The sequence below is a fragment of the Tachypleus tridentatus genome, chromosome 10 (genome assembly GCF_004210375.1).
Source record: "Tachypleus tridentatus isolate NWPU-2018 chromosome 10, ASM421037v1, whole genome shotgun sequence".
Lineage (NCBI taxonomy): Eukaryota > Metazoa > Arthropoda > Merostomata > Xiphosura > Limulidae > Tachypleus > Tachypleus tridentatus.
In genome coordinates this window covers 119,639,079-119,666,079 of record NC_134834.1, presented here as the reverse complement: position 1 = coordinate 119,666,079, position 27,001 = coordinate 119,639,079, and the positions used below count along the sequence as shown (strand labels likewise).

The 27,001-nt window shown below is 31.9% G+C and overlaps 1 protein-coding gene across 30 annotated transcripts in view; it reads right to left on the bottom strand.

The window, feature by feature from the left end:
• LOC143230176 (C-Jun-amino-terminal kinase-interacting protein 4-like) overlaps positions 1–27,001 on the bottom strand; it is a 92,558-nt gene that overhangs the window by 32,232 nt on the left and 33,325 nt on the right. For 6 of the 30 annotated variants that reach the window (XM_076463263.1, XM_076463265.1, XM_076463274.1 and 3 more), the window contains exons 9-21: positions 26,135–26,226; positions 25,734–25,769; positions 21,167–21,205; positions 17,720–17,737; positions 15,520–15,577; positions 15,106–15,162; positions 9,791–9,932; positions 8,695–8,885; positions 8,307–8,474; positions 6,676–6,931; positions 5,874–6,035; positions 5,492–5,675; positions 4,168–4,386 (exon numbers count right to left, since the gene is read on the bottom strand). In XM_076463263.1, the coding sequence (XP_076319378.1) occupies positions 4,168–4,386; positions 5,492–5,675; positions 5,874–6,035; positions 6,676–6,931; positions 8,307–8,474; positions 8,695–8,885; positions 9,791–9,932; positions 15,106–15,162; positions 15,520–15,577; positions 17,720–17,737; positions 21,167–21,205; positions 25,734–25,769; positions 26,135–26,226 (1,622 nt within the window). The remainder of the gene's footprint in view (positions 1–4,167; positions 4,387–5,491; positions 5,676–5,873; positions 6,036–6,675; positions 6,932–8,306; positions 8,475–8,694; positions 8,886–9,790; positions 9,933–15,105; positions 15,163–15,519; positions 15,578–17,719; positions 17,738–21,166; positions 21,206–25,733; positions 25,770–26,134; positions 26,227–27,001) is intronic. The other 24 variants (XM_076463275.1, XM_076463284.1, XM_076463287.1 and 21 more) reach the window with 11 other exon arrangements.

The following is a 27,001-nucleotide window of genomic DNA, read 5'->3' as shown; positions in this document are numbered from 1 at the left end:
GTGTACTGATGCCCACTCAGAGGTAGGACAAGGTCTTCCATCTGTAGGGTTGAACTGCATTTTCAATGGCACAACTCCAGTGTTTGTGTAAATGGTATCAGGAAAGCAAGTCATCCAGCAAGGTCCAACTCCTCTGAAGGTCACGTCTTGTTTACATTGACAGAACATACAACCCTACTCTTCAGCTATATGGTTATAGCAAATATTTTTTGGTGGAACCCATTCAGGAGAATACCTTCATGTCTAACCACCCCAACAGCTTGGAACTGGTTATTAAGTAAGAACTCCCTTACTTCAGTAGAAGAAGAAAGAGATGAAAATGCATTAGAGAGACTGGGGGAACATCATTACCTGAGGCAGTGCGATGGGTTATTATGAAATACTATTTTGAAAATCAGACCACACTGATTTATTTAATCGAGGCACGGCAGGGACGAAGAGCAATCTCATTCTGTTTTACCCATGAAGTTAATGGGTGTTATAGTCTGGACAAACACATTTATAAAGTAAAATATTGCAAAACTCTCCCTCTCAATGGTGAGTGTGTGAAGCTCCCAAAAAGAAAGGTATACTGTGCAAACTTAGTGTTAAAGAATACTCAGTCAAGCACAACTTGCCACAGAATGGGATCCATGTAATGAAGGTAAGAAGCATGGGTCCCTGAAAGAAGAGAATTAGTAAAAATTTACCTAGCATCAGAGTTGCTCCGAAGTCTGAAACATAGGCACAGGTGGAAGGTGAAAACCCAATAAAAGAGGTGAAAAGAAAAAGTTACCCTTATGAACTGCCAAGGTTTACAGAGGTAATGAATTATCTTGATAAAAAAAAGATTAGTGCAGTGGTAGAGCATGGATGTAATGCTGATGGCAAACAAATAAAACCACTGATGTCCTCAGGCTTAGAGGAGAAGGAAATATGCCTTAAGGGATGGGTGAAAAAAAGAACACATGGAAATAGGTTCAAACAGATGAAAAAGAGAGTGGAGTACCACATTAACATCCGAATCTGGGAAAGTAAGTTGTCTACGTGGTTCAGGAATCTGGGAAAAAGACATTAACATGGTAAGGACAGGTGAGAGGAAAACCCTGCAGTAATAAGAGAGATAGAAGATATGTTATAAAATTTGCCACAAAACCATGTGAGAAACTAGCAATGGTAACATGAGAAGCAAAAGTCCCCAAGCTAGGAGCCATGTGATAGAAGCCTTCACTTGCACTTAAACATGCTCATGGAAGAAGGACACATGAAGTGAGCCAAATGAAAAATTACAAAATGAGAGAAAATGGATATCCTCTCCAAGAAAAAGGACAAAATACAGGCACAAAGACAGAGGATATGAAGTGCAAGATGTAGAACTGGCAATCAAGGTTGGAAAAGGAGGTCATGTAACAAAGGAAGTGCTACAGGATGAAATGACTGGAGTCAGAATAAATGAGAAAATCACAGTTGAACCACCCAGTAAGGAATGATATTGATAATTGAAACTACCTGATGAAGCAACTGAATAAGAGGATGAACATATAGGAATTTGTGGGACCAATTCCTGCTGAAGGCATTTATGGCTAAGACTTTAAGATGTTATACTGTGTATTAACAAGAGGAAAACCACACATATTGCAAAGCCATAATGAGAGGATGAAGGGACCACAATGTCAAACAAACAAACAGACAGACAGGAGTTCGAGGATGTTGATAAGTAAAAAAGACTGCTCGACAACATAACAATGACCCACATATCCTAACCCTAAAGAGACACATCCATGAACAGATGTAAGCCTCGACAAGGAGAAGAAAACAGAAAGATTGCCAACCTATGTGTGAGTTTTGTCCAATTACCAAATGAGTTTGTCTACAAGAAAGGAATGTTAATGGGAGAATCCAAAGGAACCCATGCAAGGTTCCACTGATCTAGCACAATCCACTCAAGGCCAAATGGGACGAGAGGTGTCACTGAAAGCCATGTCCACAAAAGCAACAGAATCTCGTGTGCAGAAAGTGAGGGAGAAGACAAGGCACAGTGAACTGACAATTCCACAGAAAAGAGTCAGAGAGGAAGAGGATAGACCCAACTGAGGTGAGTGTTGAAAAAGACACCCATATGCACAAAGTACTGGACAGGACACAGGAAGGTCTTGATTTTAATCACCCAGCCATCCACACACAGCTTTGAAAAGGAGCTAGCAAATATGCCTGGTTGACTCCTGTTTGGAATGGGCTAGAAGTACCCAATTGTCATGTAAAAATGGAAACACAGCCTCAGGACATGAATGTGAAGAGAAAAAACTCTCATCAACTGAAAACAAACACCATAAGAAAGGTAGGGTACAAAACTGGTACACACTCCTCAATAGATGAACCAAAGATATGGATGAGCCTGTACTGAGATGGTAATAAATAAACCCATAAGCATTAGTGGCATTTATCTTGGTCATATGTAAACCCAGAGAAAATGTTCACAACAGAGTGAGGCAACATTCCATGGTGAAATGTAAGAAGTGAACAAAACGACTGAAGTGGGACAGATCAATGTCGGGCTTCAAAACCCCAGTCTTCCTGGGAACTACAAAAAATGAGAGTAAAATCCTGGAAAAGAATGTGGAATATATTCAACAGACTGTTGGGTGAGGAGGTCCTGTACCACCTCTGAGAGATGATGGCAAGTTATGGGATCCTGAGCATAAAGGAAGGAAACAGATACCTTGAACAAGGGAGGGGGAGCAAGAAATGGAATTCTGTGTCTTTTTGACAAAACTGGAATAACCCAAACATCAACTGTGAAAAGACTTTACCATAAACAAAGGCAGCAATTTGAGCTTCCACTAGGCCTGATACCGACAGGTAGTCATCAGAACTGTTAGTAGCGTATAATGCATCATCAAGGAAAAGGATTAATCGTGGCACGGCACATCAAAAAAGAAGAACAGGTAAGAGTTGGGAAAGGACAGGAAATTGGAATTGGTGCCACATTCAGCTCTAACTGAGATAAACAGGCAACCAAATATAAAAAAGTAGACTGTTATTGGGTGAATGCCACCTGTGACTCCAAGGGCTCCAGGACTGTATCAAAGACAAAATGTCCTTAAAAGCAAAGCCACATGCAAATCCTGGAGAGAAGAAGCAGGTAAACAGGTTCAAGATAAGACAGTACCATGATATTAAAGTTCCAACAACAGATAAACCACATTTGAAAAGCCAGAGCCAAAGACCACAAATGAGCCAATGTGGAGGTAAAAAAAAGAGGATATCCCCCAAAAAAATCCCTCAGGATTCCTGTCAAGAGCCTCAGACAGGAGATGGATAGTGGATGGTTAAAATGGAACTCAACAGTTGTTAGATGAGATGTCGGCAGTCAGCCCTATGACATGCATAAAATAACAAAGGATGCAGGTTATACAACACTAAAACTAAGGGACACAATTTCACAAATCTGAGGAAAAAAAAGTCTGAAAAACAATGGAACAGCAAACAGAATTCTCAAAAAAGGGCAAGAGAAGGTGCAGCAAACTGAGGAGATAGAAACAGGCAATCAAACTCCTTGTCAGCCTTCCCGGAAGAAAATGGGACATGTTTGTGAGATAAAGGCTGACCTATTTATTGTTCAATCTCCCTGCAAATAAAGAACGACAAATGTCCTGATGGGTCACCAGCACCTGAAGCCTGTGTTAAAGTTCCTGTTGAATGTGATACACCCAAAGTGGTGACATTAACTTTCATATTCATGAGGTAACAGTTGAAAAACATGACTGAAGTAAATTCAAGCAAAATAAGGAAAAATGAACTGGACTGCTGTCAAATTTCTTGAATATATTAAAATGAAACCACTTTAAAAAATTAAATCTAATGTACTAGTCAAGACAAAAAGAAAGATGGCCAAGTGCAAGTGCTGGTAAACAAGAAGAGATAGTTTGGTCAAGGTGCACAGAGGGAGTCACGTGAGTGACAATAATTCTATTGGTGAAGAAGTGTTGCATGGTGATTTTACAAGAAACATGTTGGAACTATTTGATTCCAACAGCAAGGTGAAGAAGGCTTGTGGCATAAGTTCATATATAGAAGGCAGCACCAACCAGGAATAGCTTATCTTGAGAAGAGGAAATAAGATGTTACAAGAACTAACAAACAAAGGTTTGATGACTTCACTACAATAAGTGGCAAATTTACACACACCTTTAGGAGAAAACTCTGAAATGTTGTTGTTGTTATTCATAGCTGTTCCTGTGGCACAACTGATAAATGTAATGTTGCCAATTATAGCAGTTCCATTATTTAGTACTTTGTCATTCAGAAGTTCAAGAGAAGTATCTTCTTTTGTATCTTCTGTGTCATTTTTCTCTTGTCCTAGCTTATTAAACTTGTCATCTACAGGATAATCAGTTTCTTTGGCCCCTACATTAAAATAACAAAATATTATAATATTGTTCTTTATGTTTTCTTTTCACTACTAGACATTTTACAAACAAAAGTGCGATTAACATTAAAATACAATCATCATGTACTAAATATAACTTACAACAAGACTATAACTTCACCATTTGACATGGATTAATCTGAAGTTACCAACCAAATCTGAACCAGAACACGATCAAGGTAAATGACAGTAGATTTGAGATCTGAACCAACACACATTCTAGGTGAGTGGCAGCAGTGTTTAGATCTGAATCAACACATGATCAAGGAGAGTGAGAGCAGTGTTTACGTCTGACCCAGCACATGATCAAGGTGAGTGAGAGCAGTGTTTACATCTGACCCAGCACATGATCAAAGTGAGTGAGAGCAGTGTTTACGTCTGACCCAGCACATGATCAAGGTGAGTGGTGGCAGTGATGAGATCTGAACCAGCACATGATCAAGGCGAGTGAAAGCAGCATTTACATCTGAACCAACACACGATCAAGGTGAGTGAAAGCAGCATTTACATCTGAACCAACACACGTTCTAGGTGAGTGGCTGCAGTGTTGAGATCTGAACCAGCACATGATCAGAGTGAGTGACAGCAATGTTTAGATCTGAATGTTCTAGGTGAGTGACAACGGCATTTACATCCGACCTGGCACATAATCAAGGTGAGTGGCAGCAGTGTTAAGATCAGAAACATGAAATCAAGGTTGTGTTTAACCCAATGTGAATGGTCGTATTTCTGTGTAGGTACAAACAATTTTGAATTTAGTTAATATATCCTAATAAAAATGTATAAGTTCAGTATGCTGTAAAACTGTATTAGATTCTGTTTGTAGTAAAGAAACACGAGATAAAAGTGAACTAATAGCTTTATAATAACACTGAAATTTTGTTTCATAACTTATACATTTCATTAACTGGCACATTAAGAGGTTTTGGAGAGAAACATTAGTGAAAACAAACTTGGTCCTAAATCTAACATGAACAATTCTGTTACTAGAAATGAGAATAAAGGTATACTTTGAATGTAGAAAATATAAATAATATCATACTAAATATATTTCTAATTTTATGTGAAAAATAATGTGTGTACCAGGAACACTTGCTATACAAAGAAGATGAGAAGAACAAACGTGGAAAGAATCCAGTATATCAGCTGGATTGTTCGCATCAATGACAGTAACTTTACTACTCGAATGTGTAGAGGTACATATCCAAACTAGTGATGTGAGATTCTGTTCCAATTGTTCACTTTCACGACGGTCTTTCTCAGATTCCTGAAACATACAGAAACAAAGACTTTTTAAATACATATTATTTCTATGTTATGAAAGTTCCTGTCTACAGAACAGCAACACACTGTGTAAGAATACTATCACTATATCACAAACAAGTGTTAATGAGTATGTCAACTTTGAAACTGTTTCACAAAATTATTTGACAGCCACAAAAAAGTTATTCATGTAATCCACTACCTTTAGTTCATTATCCAGTTTGTCCACTTCTGTGAGAACTGTCTCTTCTTTGGGTAGGTCCACCTTTTCAGATGGAGAAGAGTAAAATATGCTGGCACCAACAACTGAACCTCCATCCGCTGTTCTTCCTCCTGTCAGGTTAACACCTGAAGCACACCAGATCTGGAAACACACAACCATAATTTATGTTATTTTTGTATTAACTCTTGTTTAAAGAAAAACAATTCTTTAATTTTATTACATATTTCCTTGGTATCCTGAAATTACTAATAAAAACTACAAAACAAATCACATTTTACTGTTTCATTTTGTTAATTATAAACCAAGTGATTACACAAGAACTATATGTTTCCCAGTCTATAGACTTTTCATTTTATTTAATACTGCACACCTTCATTCCTGGTTCAATTTTAACTACAAAACACCATGTGTTACATAGTCTACAAACTATCTATTGCTTGACATGTCACACCTTCATTCCTGGTTCAATTTTAACTACAAAACACCATGTGTTACACAGTCTACAAACTAGCTATTGCTTGACATGTCACACATTCATTCCTGATTCAATATTAACTACAAAACACCATGTGTTACATAGTCTACAAACTCTATCTATTGCTTGACATGTCACACCTTCATTCCTGGTTCAATTTTAACTACAAAACACCATGTGTTACATAGTCTACAAACTCTATCTATTGCTTGACATGTCACACCTTCATTCCTGGTTCAATATTAACTACAAAACACCATGTGTTACACAGTCTACAAACTCTATCTATTGCTTGACATGTCACACCTTCATTCCTGGTTCCTTTTCGAGCAAAGGACGGCAATATATAGGAACAGGCACCCGAACATGGGAGGAACTAGTCTTCAAAGTATTGGCAACACCATCATCTGGTGGGGGTTTTGGCCCAGAAATAACTGCTTTAGTAGGTAGACTCCAGCCATAAGCCTGCATTCGTCCATCGTCCTTCCTGACGTGAGCACGAACCTGTTTATATTGTTCTTTTCTTTCCTTTGCCCTCTGCTCCTGAAGTCTTTCAGAAGCCCTAAGATAAAACATTATTACAGGTTTAAAAATATATGTTATATAGAAGGAAATTCTGACCTATAGTTTAAAACAGGTGACAATACTTCTACATACATTATACAGAAGGAAGTTCTGACCTGTAGTTTCAAACAGGTGATAATACTTCTACATACATTATACAGAAGGAAGTTCTGACCTGTAGTTTCAAACAGGTGATAATACTTCTACATACATTATACAGAAGGAAGTTCTGACCTGTAGTTTCAAACAGGTGACAATACTTCTATATATGTTATACAGAAGGAAATTCTGACCTATAGTTTGAAACAGGTGACAATACTTCCCAGAAAGTAGTCTAACACAGCTAACAATATTACCTACCAAATATAACAGCTGACAACACTACCTGCCAAATAACTTAACACATGTGACATTACTTCCTGTTAAATAAGTTATCACAGCTGGCACTACAAGCTGTAAAGCAGTCTGACACAAATGACATTACTTCCTGTCAGACAGCTTAACATCGGTGACTATTACTTCCTGTCAGACAGCTCAACACAGGTGACTATGCTTCCTGTCAGACAGCTCAACACAGGTGACTATGCTTCCTGTCAGACAGCTCAACACAGGTGACTATGCTTCCTGTCAGACAGCTCAACACAGGTGACTATGCTTCCTGTCAGACAGCTCAACACAGGTGACTATGCTTCCTGTCAGACAGCTCAACACAGGTGACTATGCTTCCTGTCAGACAGCTCAACACAGGTGACTATGCTTCCTGTCAGACAGCTCAACACAGGTGACTATACTTCCTGTCAGACAGCTCAACACAGGTGACTATACTTCCTGTCAGACAGCTCAACACAGGTGACTATACTTCCTGTCAGACAGCTCAACACAGGTGACTATACTTCCTGTCAGACAGCTCAACACAGGTGACTATACTTCCTGTCAGACAGCTCAACACAGGTGACTATACTTCCTGTCAGGCAGCTCAACACAGGTGACTATACTTCCTGTCAGGCAGCTCAACACAGGTGACTACACTTCCTGTCAGGCAGCTTAACACAGGTGACACTATACTTTCTTCACAGTAACACAACTAGCAATACTTTCTCCCCTACAGCTCAGAACAGTTGACAATATTTCCTTAAATCATTATGTATATTCAAATCCAGAAAATCATGAATTATAATTGTTTATCAAAACGATCTTTATGTTCACCTTTTACAGAGACATTGTCAACCATTAAAATCTATTTCAAATCAAAAACCAACATTTCAAACTTGAAAACAATTTCTTTTTTTTGGAAAATGAAAAAAAAAAGTAATGCCCTTAATAATATTAAAATATTAGTTTTTCAACTGAACTATTTTTGACAGTGCACTTACAGATCAGTGTCAAGAAAGTCGAGACCTCTGTGACGGTCACCAAGCTTCTTTTTTCTCATAGTATCAAGTGCAGGAGTCACGTGGGAAGTGGGAGCATTATAGTGAACATTAACATATGGGTTGCTCTTCCTTTGTGGCCTCTCTGATGCATTAAACAAATTGCTGAAGCTGATAATTATATTGAAAAAAACAACAAAAAAAACTTAGAATGTTTCCAAGTTAAAACAAACAACATGTATGTACAAAAATTTAACACTTTATTTTACAAATTCCATTAAATTGTAATTCTTTTGAACATTTTCTAACTATAATTTCTCTAGTCATATTATAAGAACAACTTCTTTAAAGAGCACATTTGGGTTATTAAAAAGATAAATTGAGTCCTCACAACTTCCATATGGAAGATTTGTTTTTCTTGCTGCACTCTGTTGGATCATTCCGTGATGCTCTAATCATCTCAGTCCACCTAACGGCTTCTTGGAGCTCCATCAGCCGTTCCTTGTACTGGTTACGTTCCATCAAAACCCTAGCCATCTCCACTCGTGTAAATCGTTTCCTTTGGGCCATAGGTACATCCTCCTAATACATAATACATCATTAAAATGTTCATAATGCAAACAGCTGTATGCATTCACAAATTTGGATTATGAACACAAATAAACTTGGACAATTAAACACCTACACAAAAATACAGCAGATATTTTAAACACAATAATATATGAAAGCTATGAAATAGTTCCAATAAAATAAAGAATTGTTACAGCTCACAGTGCCTCACTTTGGTTTATTTTTAAACAGATCTGTGTACTTATGAAGACCAAGTCTGAATTCTACAATAACTAATGACTGACAGACAGAGAGCACACATTAAATCTTCTGATTTCTCAAAGATACCTAAAAGAATATAAAATACAGAGTTCTTTGATGGACAAGAAACAAATCCCACTTGTAAATTACTTACTATTAGCATATTCAAACATTAACATGAAACCAGTTATCTTTGTATAGTTCTTTAAAAATCATGATGGAAACACTGGCTGAATCACTGATAAGAAAAATATTTACTTAGTTGCAACTTGTATTTTATGTGAAAAGACACACGGTAAAACCTGAAGTTTTTACTGTATGTAAGTCTGGTGGTGTCTGTGGTTAAAAACTTATATCTAAGTGATATGGTGTCTGTAGTAAAACCTGAAGTTTTTACCATACTTAAGTCAGGTGGTGCCTGTAGTAAGGCTTGAAGTTTTCACCATATGTAAGTGGGATGGTGCCTGTAGTAAGGCTTGAAGTTTTTACCATACTTTAGTTAGGTGGTGCCTGTAGTGAGGCTTGAAGTTTTTACCATACTTAAGTCAGATGGTGCCTCTAGAAAGGCTTGAAGTTTTTACTACATTTAGATACCTTTTGTGTGCATACATAAAAGACAATATGTAATACTGTATAAAAACCTTACTACATACATGAAACACGTTGCAGCTACACACCTCATCATCAGATTTGTTAGTTTTGTTCTTCTCAGCTTCTCTGAGTTTCTTGACTTCTTCCTCTAGTTCGTTTACCCTCTGTTTGAGTCTTTCCTTCACAGAATCAAGAGATTTAATCTCCTCTCTCAGAATCTCGTGTTCTCTATGGTTTCAGAAATAAATATTAGTGATCTAATCACATACTGTACTTCATGTAATATCTCAACACATGAGCATTTGTGTTAGATACTTTACACAAACAAGTCTTGAATAAAATACTTAGTAGTAGTTACTTTGAAAAATTGTTTTGTATTTTATATACAGCTGGTACAATTACTAAGATTTTACTTAAAATACAGTACAGAACAAAGTTTCAACCTTCTTAGGTCATCTTCAAGTTAACAAAGAGAGTTAGCAATTGGCCAATGCTGGGCACATTTTATGGACAAGATGGTGAATGGATAAAAGTTATAGATGGTGTTACAGTTGCATGTTAGGTAAATAATGAATATAGGTACAAAGGTTCTGTACTTTATTTTTTGAATTAAGAATTTTAATATCCATACCAGCTGTCTTTAGAACACATTTTTACTTCAGGTGGGTTTCTTGGCATTGTGAAAAATGGTTTTGGAATATCATCCAATAAATGATAACACAAACATGAAAATGTTTTTTTCTTTTTCAAATCTTTTAATACTTTGTTCCATTCAACCTAATGCCTCTTGTATGGTACATTTCATTAGATACAGTAGACATATCAGGACAAAATCTGGTTCAGTGTACATTTCTTTCATGTTACTTATCTTGCTTTTCACTTATCAAGGTGAGAATATATAATATTATTAATCATGTGATAAGCATATAAAATGCCACCTGGATGTACCGTGTTCACTACTGAAACACACAAATGTATAAAAAACTGCTTCCACAAGTCCAACTTTGGCAAACTGATTAGAGTAAAATATTCGGACATAACCAAAGGAAATACTTATTGACATGAGAAAACTGAATGTCCTGGTAAGGAGGTTACTAAAGCTACCTGTCAGTTTACGAAGTCAGGACCTTATACATTTTAAATTCATTTGCTACAAGGTCAGTTGAACTGACCAACCTCATAACCACTTTATACTTTCCATACTAATTTTCAGTATACTATGTGTATTTCCAAAACACTGTACACAAAAATATTAGATTTTTCAATGATAAGTATGTCCATGTACATACACACTATTACTTTATGCCATTCCAAGGTTACAAATATATTTTTCTTTTTATAAAGTTTCATTTGTACAATCTCTAAATCATGATAATTTCAAATCTTTCTTCAATAAAACTTAACATTTTGTATTTACTCTCAGTCTATACAAGGTTGAATTGAACGATCTCTTAATCACCACAAAAAACACAAATATAAATAGCCTGCACTTTTTTTTTTTTTCTGGAATGACTTCAAATTGTAACATGAAACTACATTTGTTTATCCTAAGTAACATTAAACTTGTAACAGTATACATCTATTTATAATTATGTTCATCCTAAGTAACATTAAACTTGTAACAGTATACATCTATTTATAATTATGTTCATCCTAAGTAACATTAAACTTGTAACAGTATACATCTATTTGTAATTATATTTATCCTAAATAACATTAAACTTGTAACAGTATACATCTATTTGTAATTATATTTATCCTAAATAACATTAAACTTGTAACAGTATACATCTATTTGTAATTATATTTATCCTAAGTAACATTAAACTTGTAACAGTATACATCTATGTATAATTATATTTATCCTAAGTAACATTAAACTTGTAACAGTATACATCTATTTATAATTATATTTATCCCAAGTAACATTAAACTTGTAACAGTATACATCTTTTTATAATTATATTTATCCTAACATTAAACTTGTAACAGTATACATCTTTTTATAATTATATTTATCCTAACATTAAACTTGTAACAGTGTACATCTATTTATAATTATATTTATCCCAAGTAACATTAAACTTGTAACAGTATATATCTATTTATAATTATATTTATCCCAAGTAACAAACTTGTAACAGTGTACATCTATTTATAATTATATTTATCCCAAGTAACATTAAACTTGTAACAGTATATATCTATTTATAATTATATTTATCCCAAGTAACATTAAACTTGTAACAGTGCACATCTATTTATAATTATATTCATCCTAAGTAACATTAAACTTGTAACAGTATACATCTATTTATAATTATATTCATCCTAAGTAACATTAAACTTGTAACAGTGTACATCTATTTATAATTATATTTATCCTAAGTAACATTAAACTTGTAACAGTATGCATCTATTTATAATTATATTCATCCAAAGTAACATTAAACTTGTAACAGTGTACATCTATTTATAATTATATTTATCCCAAGTAACATTAAACTTGTAACAGTATACATCTATTTATAATTATATTTATCCCAAGTAACATTAAACTTGTAACAGTATACATCTATTGATAATTATATTTATCCTAACATTAAACTTGTAACAGTGTACATCTATTTATAATTATATTTATCCTAACATTAAACTTGTAACAGTATACATCTATTTATAATTATATTCATCCAAAGTAACATTAAACTTGTAACAGTGTACATCTATTTATAATTATATTTATCCCAAGTAACATTAAACTTGTAACAGTATACATCTATTTATAATTATATTTATCCCAAGTAACATTAAACTTGTAACAGTATACATCTATTTATAATTATATTCATCCTAAGTAACATTAAACTTGTAACAGTATGCATCTATTGATAATTATATTCATCCTAAGTAACATTAAACTTGTAACAGTATACATCTATTTGTAATTATATTTATCCTAACATTAAACTTGTAACAGTATACATCTATTTGTAATTATATTTATCCTAACATTAAACTTGTAACAGTATACATCTATTTATAATTATATGTCATTGCCCTCTAAACCATTTTTACGTACTATTCTTGTCATTACAAGTTATCACTTGGCAAACTGGATTTACATTACACTCTTGAATTGCACTACCTCATGAAAAATTATATTACTGTTACTTATTTTACATAATAATAAAAGAAATACATAAAAAAACAAGAAATAACGTACTCATAAGAACCTTTTATATACCATCAACTGTCAATATCACGTAACCATACTTTTTTATACTAATTATATTACTATATTAAATAAAATTTTATTTAATTAAATAATGCACCAAAGAAGAGAGTAATAATGGGCAAAAAAAGCAGACAATGCCCCATAACTATTACACATTTTCTGGCTTTCTAGCTACATAAAGAGACATTACAAATTTATGTAAGCTAGTTGATGTGTTTCCCTGTGAGAATAAAGTGTGAACTGAGAGATAAATTGACAATTTTCTGTACAGGAAATAACATAATACATCATTTGATAGATTAAAACCCTGGCTTTCTATTGGTTATAAGCAATATAGCACTGAATTATGATTTGCCTGAATGATGACAACATTATCATGCATAAGTAATGTTAAATTTTCTACTTGGAGGGATGGTAAATAAACTGGAAGAGACAGGATGTCTAAAGAGAAAATGCAATGCTTACCATTCCCATACTGTGGGAATATGAGTTTTTTTTTAAAAAAGATTGTCTTAAAACATCAAGGACTTAAAACTTAACTACTAAGATGTGGCTTATTAGCAACAATTTTATGCTATATCTATTGATACACCCGAAAGAAAAGTAATTACATTTTCATTGTAGTTCACTAAAACCTCATTACATGTGCAAAATACAGAAAGAAAAGTAATTACATTTTCATTGTAGTTCACTAAAACCTCATTACATGTGCAAAATACAGAAAGAAAAGTAATTACATTTTCATTGTAGTTCACTAAAACCTCATTACATGTGCAAAATACAGAAAGAAAAGTAATTACATTTTCATTGTAGTTCACTAAAACCTCATTACATGTGCAAAATACAGAAAGAAAAGATTCCCATGAAAAGAGGGTTAAATAGGCAATAAGCCACTTAATAATTTCCAAAACTCAAGAAGGTCTCAACTGTTTCTTGAATAATAAGCAGTTTGAAGTTTACAGGACTGTCACAGAAGTTCAAATGTAATTAGTTCTCCAAAACAATCTAAAAGAACCACTGGAGGGTAAGCTAGCACCAAATCTATCTAGTAAAGTCTAGTTAAGAATATCTTCTAATAACACAGCAATGGGATCAAATTAATTGGCAGGATCAAATAACTTGCATTGGCAACGATACAAGTATGGGACAAACTTCACAGATCTCTTCACAGTTATGCAATTCTACACTACCATTACATGACAATAAAAGAAACAAAAATAACTGACTGCTTTATGGGAACCAAACAAGTATAAACAATAAAAAATTATGATTATTTAACTTCAATAACTAATTTAGATGACAACTATATCTAACAATACTCAAGATATTTCTTGACATATTAAATGCAGTGTTACAATCACATAAATTTATCTTCATTAACAAGCCATCAGCTACGCGTTGTATATTACTCATATCTAGCTTCTCCATCAAACATAATTAACTTAATTAATAATTGCAAGTTAGCTCAATCACTTGGTACACTTTCATTTCTTTACACAGCTCAGAACATTCAGTACATGCACATCTGAATTTCAAAAATACCTTCTACATAGGATCTTCTGATTTTAACAACTACAGCATTTCAACCCAAACTACCAAATGATCATCACATACAAGTTGTATTTAATAAAACAGCTTGAATCTCAGACAATGTTACAGACTCACGATGTTAGGACAAAGTTTATAGGTAGCATTAAACTAGCTCTTTAGTAAATAGAGGTGAATAAAATATTAATATAGATAATGGTGAGGGTCCTACATATTTAATGTTACCTCCAAGTCATTTAACAATGGTAACAGAGTTGGCTTCTTCAAGATGTTCAAAGACATCTAAGGGTCACCATTCATAGCTCTTGTATATATACTCCTCATGTTTGAAACAGACACGTAAAGATCACATTCAGAATCCTTGTATATATACTCCTCATGTTTGAAACAGACATGTAAAGATCACATTCAGAATCCTTGTTTATGTACTCGCCATGTTTGAAACAAACATTACCTGAACAAACAAGCCAGTACTGGAACAAACAACACTAAATTTACTGGGAATTATAGCTTTCTATGTGAACATATTAAGAATTAAAAGAGAATCTAGTTTTCTATTAGCAGCACCAACTCATGCAATTATAAAGGTTAATCACAGCTCTTAATGTTACTTACCCAGTCAATTCATCAACTTTTGCTATTAGATCATCCTTTACAATGTTCAAGGCATTCCTGTGAGTAGACAAGATGGCTGTTAAGTTTTACACACCAAGCACACTACAAACCACTCATTACTATCACAGGCCAAAGGCTTCTGCAAAAAAGCAAACTTCTATGACTGTACAGTGAATTATTCATAATATTTAAAAGATGGACTATTGTGATTTTTATCTGTTTGTTACAGGTAATAATTTACTTTGGGTAATTCATATGATAGTAGGAAATATGAGCATTGGAAAAATGGACACCTTTAGAGCATGCTAACAATAAATATGGCACCTGATAACTCACAGGTATTACATTTTATTAGGAACATATACAAATCAACAGAAAGAATGATTGTATAGGAATATATTAAAAACATCTTACTTTGTAGCTAAGAGCTCATTGTTTTCCAATATCAGGTTTTCCACTTCCTTTCCCATACCTGATTTGTAAAGAAAGTAAATCATTTACTACTAAGTTTATATTACACTACCAAAGAAAAAAATGGATTAAAATTACACATGATACTGCAGTTAACTCACATACATACATGACCTCAAACACAGAGTGACTTGAAATACACAAAATTTCTTTTATTAAAGTATATTACTTGATACTTTGATACAAGTTATTTGTTCAAGATGAGCACAAAGAATCCATAACATAAATCACAACAACATGAGCATCAAACTTCATAAAGACTCTTCCTACAGAAAATAAATACTTCACAAGAAATGTGAAATTAATGTAAAGTTCCTTGTAAAATACAAAACATCTGTAACTTGTTCTTGTGAATTAATATACAAATAATGTTTAATAACTTCTCCAATGTTCATATTTTAGGATTAATGTTAAAGCAAACTTTTTTTTTTGTATTTTAATAAAGGTAAAAGCCTATCCATAAATAACAACTGTAAAACAGACAAACATGTGATAATTGTCATGAAGTCCTGGTTTACAGTTTTACAAATATGTGACAATTACCATGAAGTCCTGGATTATAGTTGCACAAATATATAACTGTCATAAAGTCCTGGTCTATAGTTACATAAATATATAGTAACTGTTGTAAAGTCTTGGTTTATAGTTACACAAACATATGACAACTGTTGCAAAGTCCTGGTCTATAGTTACACAAACATGTGACAACTGTTGCAAAGTCCTGGTCTATAGTTACACAAACATGTGACAACTGTCAGTCCTGGTTTATAGTCACACAAACATGTGACAACTGTCACGAAGTCCTGGTCTATAGTTACACAAACATGTGACAACTGTCACAAAGTTCTGGTTTATAGTCACACAAACATGTCCTGATCTATAGTTACACAAACATGTGACAACTGTGACAACTGTCACAAAGTCCTGGTTTATAGTCCTGCAAACCTATAGTTACACAAACATGTGACAACTGTCTGGTTTATAGTCACACAAAAGTCCTGAGTCCTGGTTTATAGTTACACAAACATGTGACAACAATTGCTGTCAAAAAGTCCTGGTTTATAGTCACACAAACATGTGACAACTGTCACAAAGTCCTGGTTTATAGTCACACAAACATGTGACAACTGCTGTGAAGTCCTGATTTATGGGTAATTCAGATAGTCCTTTTATAGTCACACAAACATGTGCTGGTTTATAGTCACACAAACATGTAATGAAACAAAATGTAGTCCTGGTTTATTGCACACAAACATTGACTACAGTCCTGGTTTATAGTCACACAAACATGTGACAACTGCAGCAAAGTCCTGGTTTATAGTTACACAAACATGTGACAACTGCAGCAAAGTCCTGGTTTATAGTTACACAAACATGTGAGAACTGCTTGAAACTTATGGGTAATTCAGATATCTTTTATTCTACTGAAACAAAATATTTACACTTTAATTTCCCCTCGAACTTTATCGTTTTATTATAGTGTTGAAACACAGACATTTTTTATTCTACTGCTAAACTATACACTTAATGTCTATATTTTCTACTGATGAATTACAGATTTAGTGTTGTCTTCTGCCATTGAACTCACATGTACTATTTTGTTGCTGAACTATAGACTTACGGTTATTTTCTATTTGGGACCACATATTTACCATTCTATTGTGGAACTATACATTCAATGTTTTGTGTTTTCAAACCATAAAAATGCAAAACAAAATATCTTTGAACTGATAAATATTTGTTAACAATGCAATACTAATATACTATGTACAATCTCTTACTTTAGTTTCACTCTTTGCATACTTGTTCTAAAATTTAATAACTCAGTCAACATATTTAATCATATTATCTCCATAAAAACTGTAATTATGAAAATAAACTTGACATTACAAACTTTTCTAGATCTGTTGAAAAATAAAAGAATCATGAAAGAAGTAAACATAATTCAGTTCTATTATTTGAAGTTAAGTAATGCAAATTCTGTTGTGGTTCCTTCAGTTTTCTATTAACATTATGTTTTCACGTTTCAACTTGTAACTTGAGATTGAAATATAAACTGAATTAATGCATGTTTGAAAGGACACTTATTAGTAAGATAAAGAGCTAATATTTAATTAAATGAAACCTGAAGAAGCATGCTTACCAAAGAAGTTGTCAGAAACTATTTTGGTTGGACGAAGGGTAAGAAAGAAAAAATGAAAATAAGTGTTAGTGAAAATATTATGAGGAAATAATGTATCAACATTAATAATTAACTTTATGAATGGCAGATGTTAACCTGCAAGTTATTATACAGTTCTGTAATATACAAAGTTTGGATATAACACATAATAACTGTAAACAAATGGTATATGAAGAAGTTATTAACATTTTCTAAAACTTACACTGACATTTCTAAATATAAATGTATTTATGACCAAAATTCAACAATTTTCCATAGTATTCCTGATAGTGATAAATTTGTCTTCTGATTGACTTATTTACTAATTATGACCATGTTTAATACAAATCTTGTAGCTCCTAACAATAAGTCTTCACATTACAAGTTACTCCAATACCAATTAATTCCTTTTTGTATAGATAATTTTGTTGTTGTTATGGAGGAAAACACCAACAAAAGCAGTCAGTTATTTTGTAATACTTTAACCAGGAAATTATTAACGTCCATGCTATAATTAATCATATACTACTAACTGTAAATTTTCCAAGAAGACAATATTGTATTACAACAGTAATTTTTGATACAAGCTGTGTCAACAATTCCCCATGAACAAAAATGGAACAACATAAACAAAACAAATGAAACCAAAACCTATTTATAGTATTAGGCTAGCTATAGCAGAAGTGAACATATGAAATGCATGCGACTTAATTACTATCTTTAGTTTCAACCAATCACATCCGTATACACTTAACCAGAAACAAAATAACAAGTGTAAACTTTGCTCCTTGACTTAGAAAGGCCTACAAAAATGTACAGCTATCACAGTATTTCTAAAACTAGAAAATTCTAGTTCTGATTCAATAGTTCTATTTCAGTAACAAAGAGTAATACTAAAATATGTTTCTATTATTCCACGATTCTATTTTTAGACACACACCACTAACAAAATATTCAATACATAAATGACTGGAAATATGTATTTTAATAATTCTATTTTTAGAGACATCACTAACAAAATATTCAATATATAAGTTACCTGAAATATAATGAAATCCCTTTTCTTAAATATTATACATGTAACAGCTTTTTTTTTTTCCATTGAAAGTAAAAAACTATGATACAAAGATGCTGTAGCAGGACTAGTACTTGAAACTAACTTTCTTAGCCTGCAGTAAATGCTCTCCTAAAATTTAATAAAAAAAATGGGAAACACGACTAACATGTTTTACAAATATAGCCAACCTTGGTAGATCTAAGAATTCCTTGGAAAACTTGAGATAATCTGGCTAACATGTTTTACAAATACTGCCAACATTAGCAGAGCCAAGACAAATTTTTATGTCAAACAGATAAAGTGAAGCAACTCAAACAGTATTAAAATGTGGATAACAAACAATTTCCAACATTTTATCTTCCAGCAACAGTGAATCTCTAAATGAGGAAATAAACTTCTGTACACTACTACTCTATCATACACTAATTGTAATGATCAAATTTCTAGCACCTTACATTCAAGGTTTTATGAAACTAATTTTTAAGTTACACCAATTAAAATAACAAAAAATCTTAGCTAATGATTCATATTTTGACCGTATATACATTTTACATTTCTAATTCTACGGAGTAAATATTACACAAGGTTCCTAATATCCTCTAGTGTGACACGAGACATTTTTCTCTAGGTATCTTGTCTTCTCAATTTTTCCCACCACCTCTTGAAAAAAAAATTAACCTTTAAACAGCAGACATGTTGTAGGTAGCAGCATCAATTGTTGATGGCCACTGTCTAAGGGTTAAATGTAAATTACTTATTATAAAATTGTCATTGCTCGGACAAACTATAATTTCTATATTTTCAATTTTGTTTGGCTGTGGAACTATCATTAGAAAATCAGACCCATTGTGCCCTATTAAGCTGTTACATCCTCTCTTTCATGTTATGTTTATAGTTCTCTCTTATTTTTAAATGTATATTATATATAAGCATTAAAAAGCCAGATCTTCAGTTATCAAAAGATGTACTGCATATTGTTGTGTTTTAAAAAGGTTATAGTAAATTTTACTAATAGTACAAGCAACATTCCAGTGAGAAACTTAATGGACAGGTTTGATGAAATTGTAATGGCTCTTGTCACACAGTTAAAAAGCCAGAACAACTGTGACAGTTATGGGAAATTGTCCACTTTTTGCATATTATTAGTTTATGCTCTTTGGTGCATTATTTAATTAAATAAAAATTATTCTGTGCATCATATTCATTAGAATAAAAAGTAGGTGACAATTGATGGCAAGAAAAAGGAAGACTGGGCAAGTACTTTATTCCTTTTTTTCATGTTTATTCTTTTATTATTATTATAATAAAATTAACTAAAATGTAAAATTATTTATCTGTTTAGGTTGGTTAAAAGAAAAACTAAAGTTACACACACTCAAGCACAAGGTGGGTAATGTGATTCAATAATGTACTGTCAGATGAACACTTCCTGAACGATTTACAACTTACAATGGCAAAGACAGGAGTTAGTCACAGTTCAAGAGGCAACACAACTGAATTATAAGTTTAATGCTACCTTGAATAAACAAATTAGTTGTATGTTGCACTTTGAAGTCATTCCAAAAGAAAAGGGTAATTTAAATTTATCATTACTTCTTTTGGTGGTTACAAGGTCAGTCAAATTGACCAATCTTGTTTAGAGTTAGGATATAGAAAATAGTAGATAAAATATAGTTTTATTAAAAGAAAAAAAAGTTTGTAATGTATTTAAGAGGTTTTAGGGATTACACAATTTGAGACTTTTGAAAAGTATTTTTAATCTTAACATGAAAATCCCTATTCACACAGACTATTTAAAACAAATACTCCATACATTCATGGACATCTCTTTTAGTTTATCAAAAATACTTCATGTGAAAGACGACCAAATTTTATAAATATATACACACTATATTAAATCTCAATAAGTAATAAATCTGTAAAGAGGAGTACAAAGTGGTCACATGGTCAGTCAAATTGACCAAGTCTGTGTTGAGAGATTTAACCAGCTACCTGTATACTCTAAATACTAACTTTTGTGAAAGAAGAAAATGACTCTCAAAGAAATGTCTTTAAATTACTCACAGAATTAAAAATACACACTTATCCTTGTTTCTTTATGTAGATATCTTTTATGAAACTTACGACTTGATAGTTTGCACATAACAATGCTATTGTTTCAGAAACTAAAGATTGAATTCAATTGTGAAGAAATAAAGGTAACTTATATAACAAGCACTGTATGACTACAATAAAGAAAAATTCACAAAACTACTTGTTTCTTTTATGTAAAATAATTTTTCTGATATAAAAACAAAAAATGGCCAAAGTTACTAAAACAGAAAACAAAACATCACTTAATTTCTCTTTGAGATAATTGATACAGTTCTCACCCTTTGAAAAGTGTTCATTTTCTGTTTCACTGTCACTGTCTACAATGTTTGGTTAGGTCAGGAAAAAGTTACATGCAGAGCACAGGATCAATAACGCAAGAAAAAAGAAATAAGAAAGTGTGTCAGAAACTACTGGTGTTTCATGCAACATGGTCCAAAAGATGTATCAACAAATTACTAACTGTTTAGTTATTCACACCACTCATTTATCTTGAGAAAGTTTGGAAATTATCACTGGCAACAAATCACTGTTGTTACTAACAAACTAAGGTACCTGTATGTACTTAAGAATACAATAAAACTTATTATCAAATTCAAGAATGATAAATATCACACTGATAAAAACATGTCCTTATATCAAACTTAATGTTGATATATACCACAATGATAAAAATGTCCTTATTTTACACTTAATGTTGACAGATACCACACTGGTAAAAACATGTCTTCATTTTACACTCAATGCAGATAGATACCACACTGATAAAAATATGTTCTTATACTAAACTTAATGCTGACAGATACCACACTGGTAAAAGCATGTTCTTATACTAAACATAATGCTGACAGATACCACACTGATAAAAATATGTTCTTATACTAAACTTAATGCTGACAGATACCACACTGGTAAAAGCATGTCCTTATATTAATGTTGATAGATGCCATACCAATAATTTTTAGGTTACTGCCACTAAGTGACAATCACAGTTCAAAGTGTGTAAAGCTACTAATGTCTACTCAATCTTTTCATTAGATGACATCACTGAACATTTCATTCTACTTAATAGAGTGAAAAAAACAACAACAACACAGGCCAGTAAGGTACTTTACCAGCTTAAAACAATTACTATCTATACATGTCTAGTGGAGAATTATACTTAATATAGTGAAAAACACAGAAAAGAAACAACTTTAACACATAACAATTACTATCTATACAAGTCTAGTAAAGCATTGTACTTAATACAGTGTAAAAAAAAGAGAAAAAAAAACAATTATTATCTATACAAGTCCAGTAAAACATTCCACTTAATAGTGTAAAAACAGAAAAGAAACCTTAACACATAACAATTACTGTCCATACAAGTCCAGTAAAGCATTGTACTTAATACAGTGTAAAAACAAAGAAAAGAAACAACTTTAACACATAACAATTACTATCTATACAAGTTCAGTAAAGCATTGTACTTAATACAGTGTAAAAACAAAGAAAAGAAACAACATTAACACATAATTATTATCTATACAAATCCAGTAAAGCATTGTACTTAATACAGTGTAAAAACAAAGAAAAGAAACAACTTTAACACATAATTATTATCTATACAAATCCAGTAAAGCATTGTACTTAATACAGTGTAAAAACAAAGAAAAGAAACAACTTTAACACATAACAATTACTATCTATACGTGTCTAGTAAAGCATTGTACTTAATACAGTGTAAAAAAAGATAAAAGAAACAACCTTAAAACAATTATTATCTGTACAAGTCCAGTAAAACATTCCACTTAATAGTGTAAAAACAGAAAAGAAACCTCAACACATAACAATTACTATCTATACAAGTCCAGTAAAGCATTGTACTTAATACAGTGTAAAAAAATAGAAAAGAAACAACTTTAACACATAACAATTACTATCTACACAAGTCCAGGAAAGCATTGTACTTAATACAGTGTAAAAACAAAGAAAAGAAACAACTTTAACACATAACAATTACTATCTACACAAGTCCAGGAAAGCATTGTACTTAATACAGTGTAAAAAAATAGAAAAGAAACAACTTTAACACATAACAATTACTATCTACACAAGTCCAGTAAAGCATTGTACTTAATACAGTGTAAAAAAAGAGAAAAGAAACAACTTTAACACATAATTATTATCTATACAAGTCCAGGAAAGCATTGTACTTAATACAGTGTAAAAACAAAGAAAAGAAACAATCTTAAAACCATAATTATCTATACAAATCCAGTAAAGCATTGTACTTAATACAGTGTAAAAACAAAGAAAAGAAACAACTTTAACACATAATTATTATCTATACAAGTCCAGGAAAGCATTGTACTTAATACAGTGTAAAAACAAAGAAAAGAAACAACTTTAACACATAACAATTACTATCTATACATGTCTAGTAAAGCATTGTACTTAATACAGTGTAAAAACAAAGAAAAGAAACAACTTTAACACATAACAATTACTATCTACACAAGTCCAGGAAAGCATTGTACTTAATACAGTGTAAAAAAATAGAAAAGAAACAACTTTAACACATAACAATTACTATCTACACAAGTCCAGTAAAGCATTGTACTTAATACAGTGTAAAAAAAGAGAAAAGAAACAACTTTAACACATAATTATTATCTGTACAAGTCCAGGAAAGCATTGTACTTAATACAGTGTAAAAACAAAGAAAAGAAACAATCTTAAAACCATAATTATCTATACAAATCCAGTAAAGCATTGTACTTAATACAGTGTAAAAACAAAGAAAAGAAACAACTTTAACACATAATTATTATCTATACAAGTCCAGTAAAGCATTGTACTTAATACAGTATAAAAACAAAGAAAAGAAACAACTTTAACACATAACAATTACTATCTATACGTGTCTAGTAAAGCATTGTACTTAATACAGTGTAAAAACAAAGAAAAGAAACAACTTTAACACATAACAATTACTATCTATACGTGTCTAGTAAAGCATTGTACTTAATAGTGTAAAAAAAGAGAAAAGAAACAACCTTAAAACAATTATTATCTATACAAGTCCAGTAAAACATTCCACTTAATAGTGTAAAAACAGAAAAGAAACCTTAACACATAACAATTACTATCTATACAAGTCCAGTAAAGCATTGTACTTAATACAGTGTAAAAAAATAGAAAAGAAACAACCTTAAAACAATTATTATCTATACAAGTCCAGTAAAACATTCCACTTAATAGTGTAAAAACAGAAAAGAAACCTTAACACATAACAATTACTATCTATACAAGTCCAGTAAAGCATTGTACTTAATACAGTGTAAAAACAAAGAAAAGAAACAACATTAACACATAATTATTATCTATACAAATCCAGTAAAGCATTGTACTTAATACAGTGTAAAAACAAAGAAAAGAAACAACTTTAACACATAATTATTATCTATACAAATCCAGTAAAGCATTGTACTTAATACAGTGTAAAAACAAAGAAAAGAAACAATCTTAAAACCATTATTATCTATACAAGTCCAGTAAAGCATTGTACTTAATACAGTGTAAAAACAAAGAAAAGAAACAACTTTAACACATAACAATTACTATCTATACGTGTCTAGTAAAGCATTGTACTTAATACAGTGTAAAAAAGAGAAATGAAACAACCTTAAAACAAAGCAATTACTATCTACACAAGTCTAATAAGGCATTCTACTTAATACAGTGTAAAAACAGAGAAATGAAACAACCTTAAAACAAAGCAATTACTATCTACACAAGTCTAATAAGGCATTCTGCTTAATACAGTGTAAAAACAGAGAAAAGAAACAACCTTAAAACAAAGCAATTACTATCTACACAAGTCTAATAAGGCATTCTACTTAATACAGTGTAAAAACAGAGAAAAGAAACAACCTTAAAACAAAGCAATTACTATCTACACAAGTCTAATAAGGCATTCTACTTAATACAGTGTAAAAACAGAGAAAAGAAACAATCTTAAAACAAAGCAATTACTATCTACACAAGTCTAATAAGCCATTCTACTTAGTACAGTGGAAAACACAAAAATGAAACAACCTTAAAACAAAACAATTACTATCTATGCAAATCTAGTAAAGCATTGTAATTAACACAGTGGAAAAACACAGAAAAAAAAGAACCTTAAAACAAAACCATCAATATCTATACATGCCTAGTAGATCATTGTACATAACACAGTAGAAAAATACAGTAAGAATAGAACCTTAAAACAAAACCATTAATATCTATACATGCTTAGTAGATCATTGTACTTAATACAGTGGAAAACACAGAAAAGAAACATCCTTTGCCAGCTTAAAACTAGAAAATTACTATTTATACAATTCTAGAAAAGCATTGTACTTAATGTAGTGACAAAGGAATAAATAACAATATTTTACTTCTGTGTAGAAGTCTTGAAGTCTTTTATACTTAACTCAGGAGAGTAAGAAAAACTGAATACACAGACAAACAAAGCAGCTACCTTGTACTCAAATCTAGCACACCTTCTTACTCATTACAAGAGTGGAACTCAGAAACAAAGGTGTCCGTATTTATTATTGATTCAAGAGACACTGTTATATTTTGCACATTAAATGTGTATAGTTTCAGTTTCATTATTCAGTACAATGTGAAGCTGTATCTAAAAGCCATTACAATGAATTACATTCACATAATATACCAGCTCAATCTGTGCACAAACAAACAAAGAGTTCTAGAAAATATTAGTTAAGAAACTAATACACTTTTAAAATGGAAGACATAAAATGCTACAACACATATTAGCTTTAGCATAATGAGTTAATTTTCTAAGTTACTAACCAGATGATGCAAACTCTCCCGGATGAACGTATCCACCTCAAGGAAGCAGTAAAGAAATGTAGTTTATATGAGATTAAAAGAAATCTACTTACATAATTCCTAGCTTCTGAAATATTTGTGTTCTCCATAAGAGAGTTGTAATAATATTTTTAGAAAAATTGTTTAAGATACAAACAGAAGAATAATTTATATAAGGAAGATCCTCCATCCCCCAAAAACAAATGTTACATATCTTGTTCCTTTATCACAGTGTGTCTTCAGTATCATGACTGACACAAATGTTTCTAAAGGCATTTAAAAATAATATTTAATAGATCAATATAACACAAGAAATATTTTATATATTAGTAACAATTATGTAAAAAACATAAACATCTCTAACTATTAACACTTTTATATACCCGAGATATCAGCCCCTTCATCCACTTCTCCCAGAGCATCAGTGTCGTGAAAACTGAGTTCTTGATATAAAGTGTTTGGCCGTCTCTGTTCCCTAATAAAAGTAGAAAATTTTCATGGGCTGAAAACTATTGCTTACTACTGTAAGCATTTTAAATACTACAAGTAATTTTAGCTACTACTGTAAAGATTTTCACGCACTATTAAAATCATTTTTGCACTCTTGTTTAAGGCTCAGTATATTACATTTTCTAAACATGAACCTTAACAGGTTTCCTGTATTTCATAAAATTTTTCAAGTTTCTAGTAAACGTTAAAAGTTTTGTAGACATAAAATCAGAATTTTGTATGGAGTATTTTTACAATAAGATTGTCTGTAAATATATGGAGTCAGAATGTTGACTGGTCCAAGTGTTCAGTCATGTGATGATTAAAAATACTTTTTCATGTGAAAATGTTCAAATTTCATTCATATAATCTATGAAACCTCATAACTAAATATCTGTTACTTTTCAGAGCACACAGAGTTTCATCTGTTATATTCTCTACCCTAAATATCTATACAGGGTTGGTGAATTTGACCATCCTTGTAACTACCATAAAAAATGTGAAATAAATATAAATAAAACTTTTTTCTTTATAAAATAACTGCAAACTGTAACAGGAAATCACAAATGCTCATCTTTAACTTCACCATTTTACTACCCTTTAAGCCATGTCTAACAAGTAATCCTGAACCATAAACTGTAAATCACTCAGCCTGTGAACAACATTACCACATCAAATTATCTAAACCTCTTTTTCTGCTGTGCACTGCTAATGAAATTTAAACCTACTGTTTTACTAATGGTACTACTACACTAAATAAT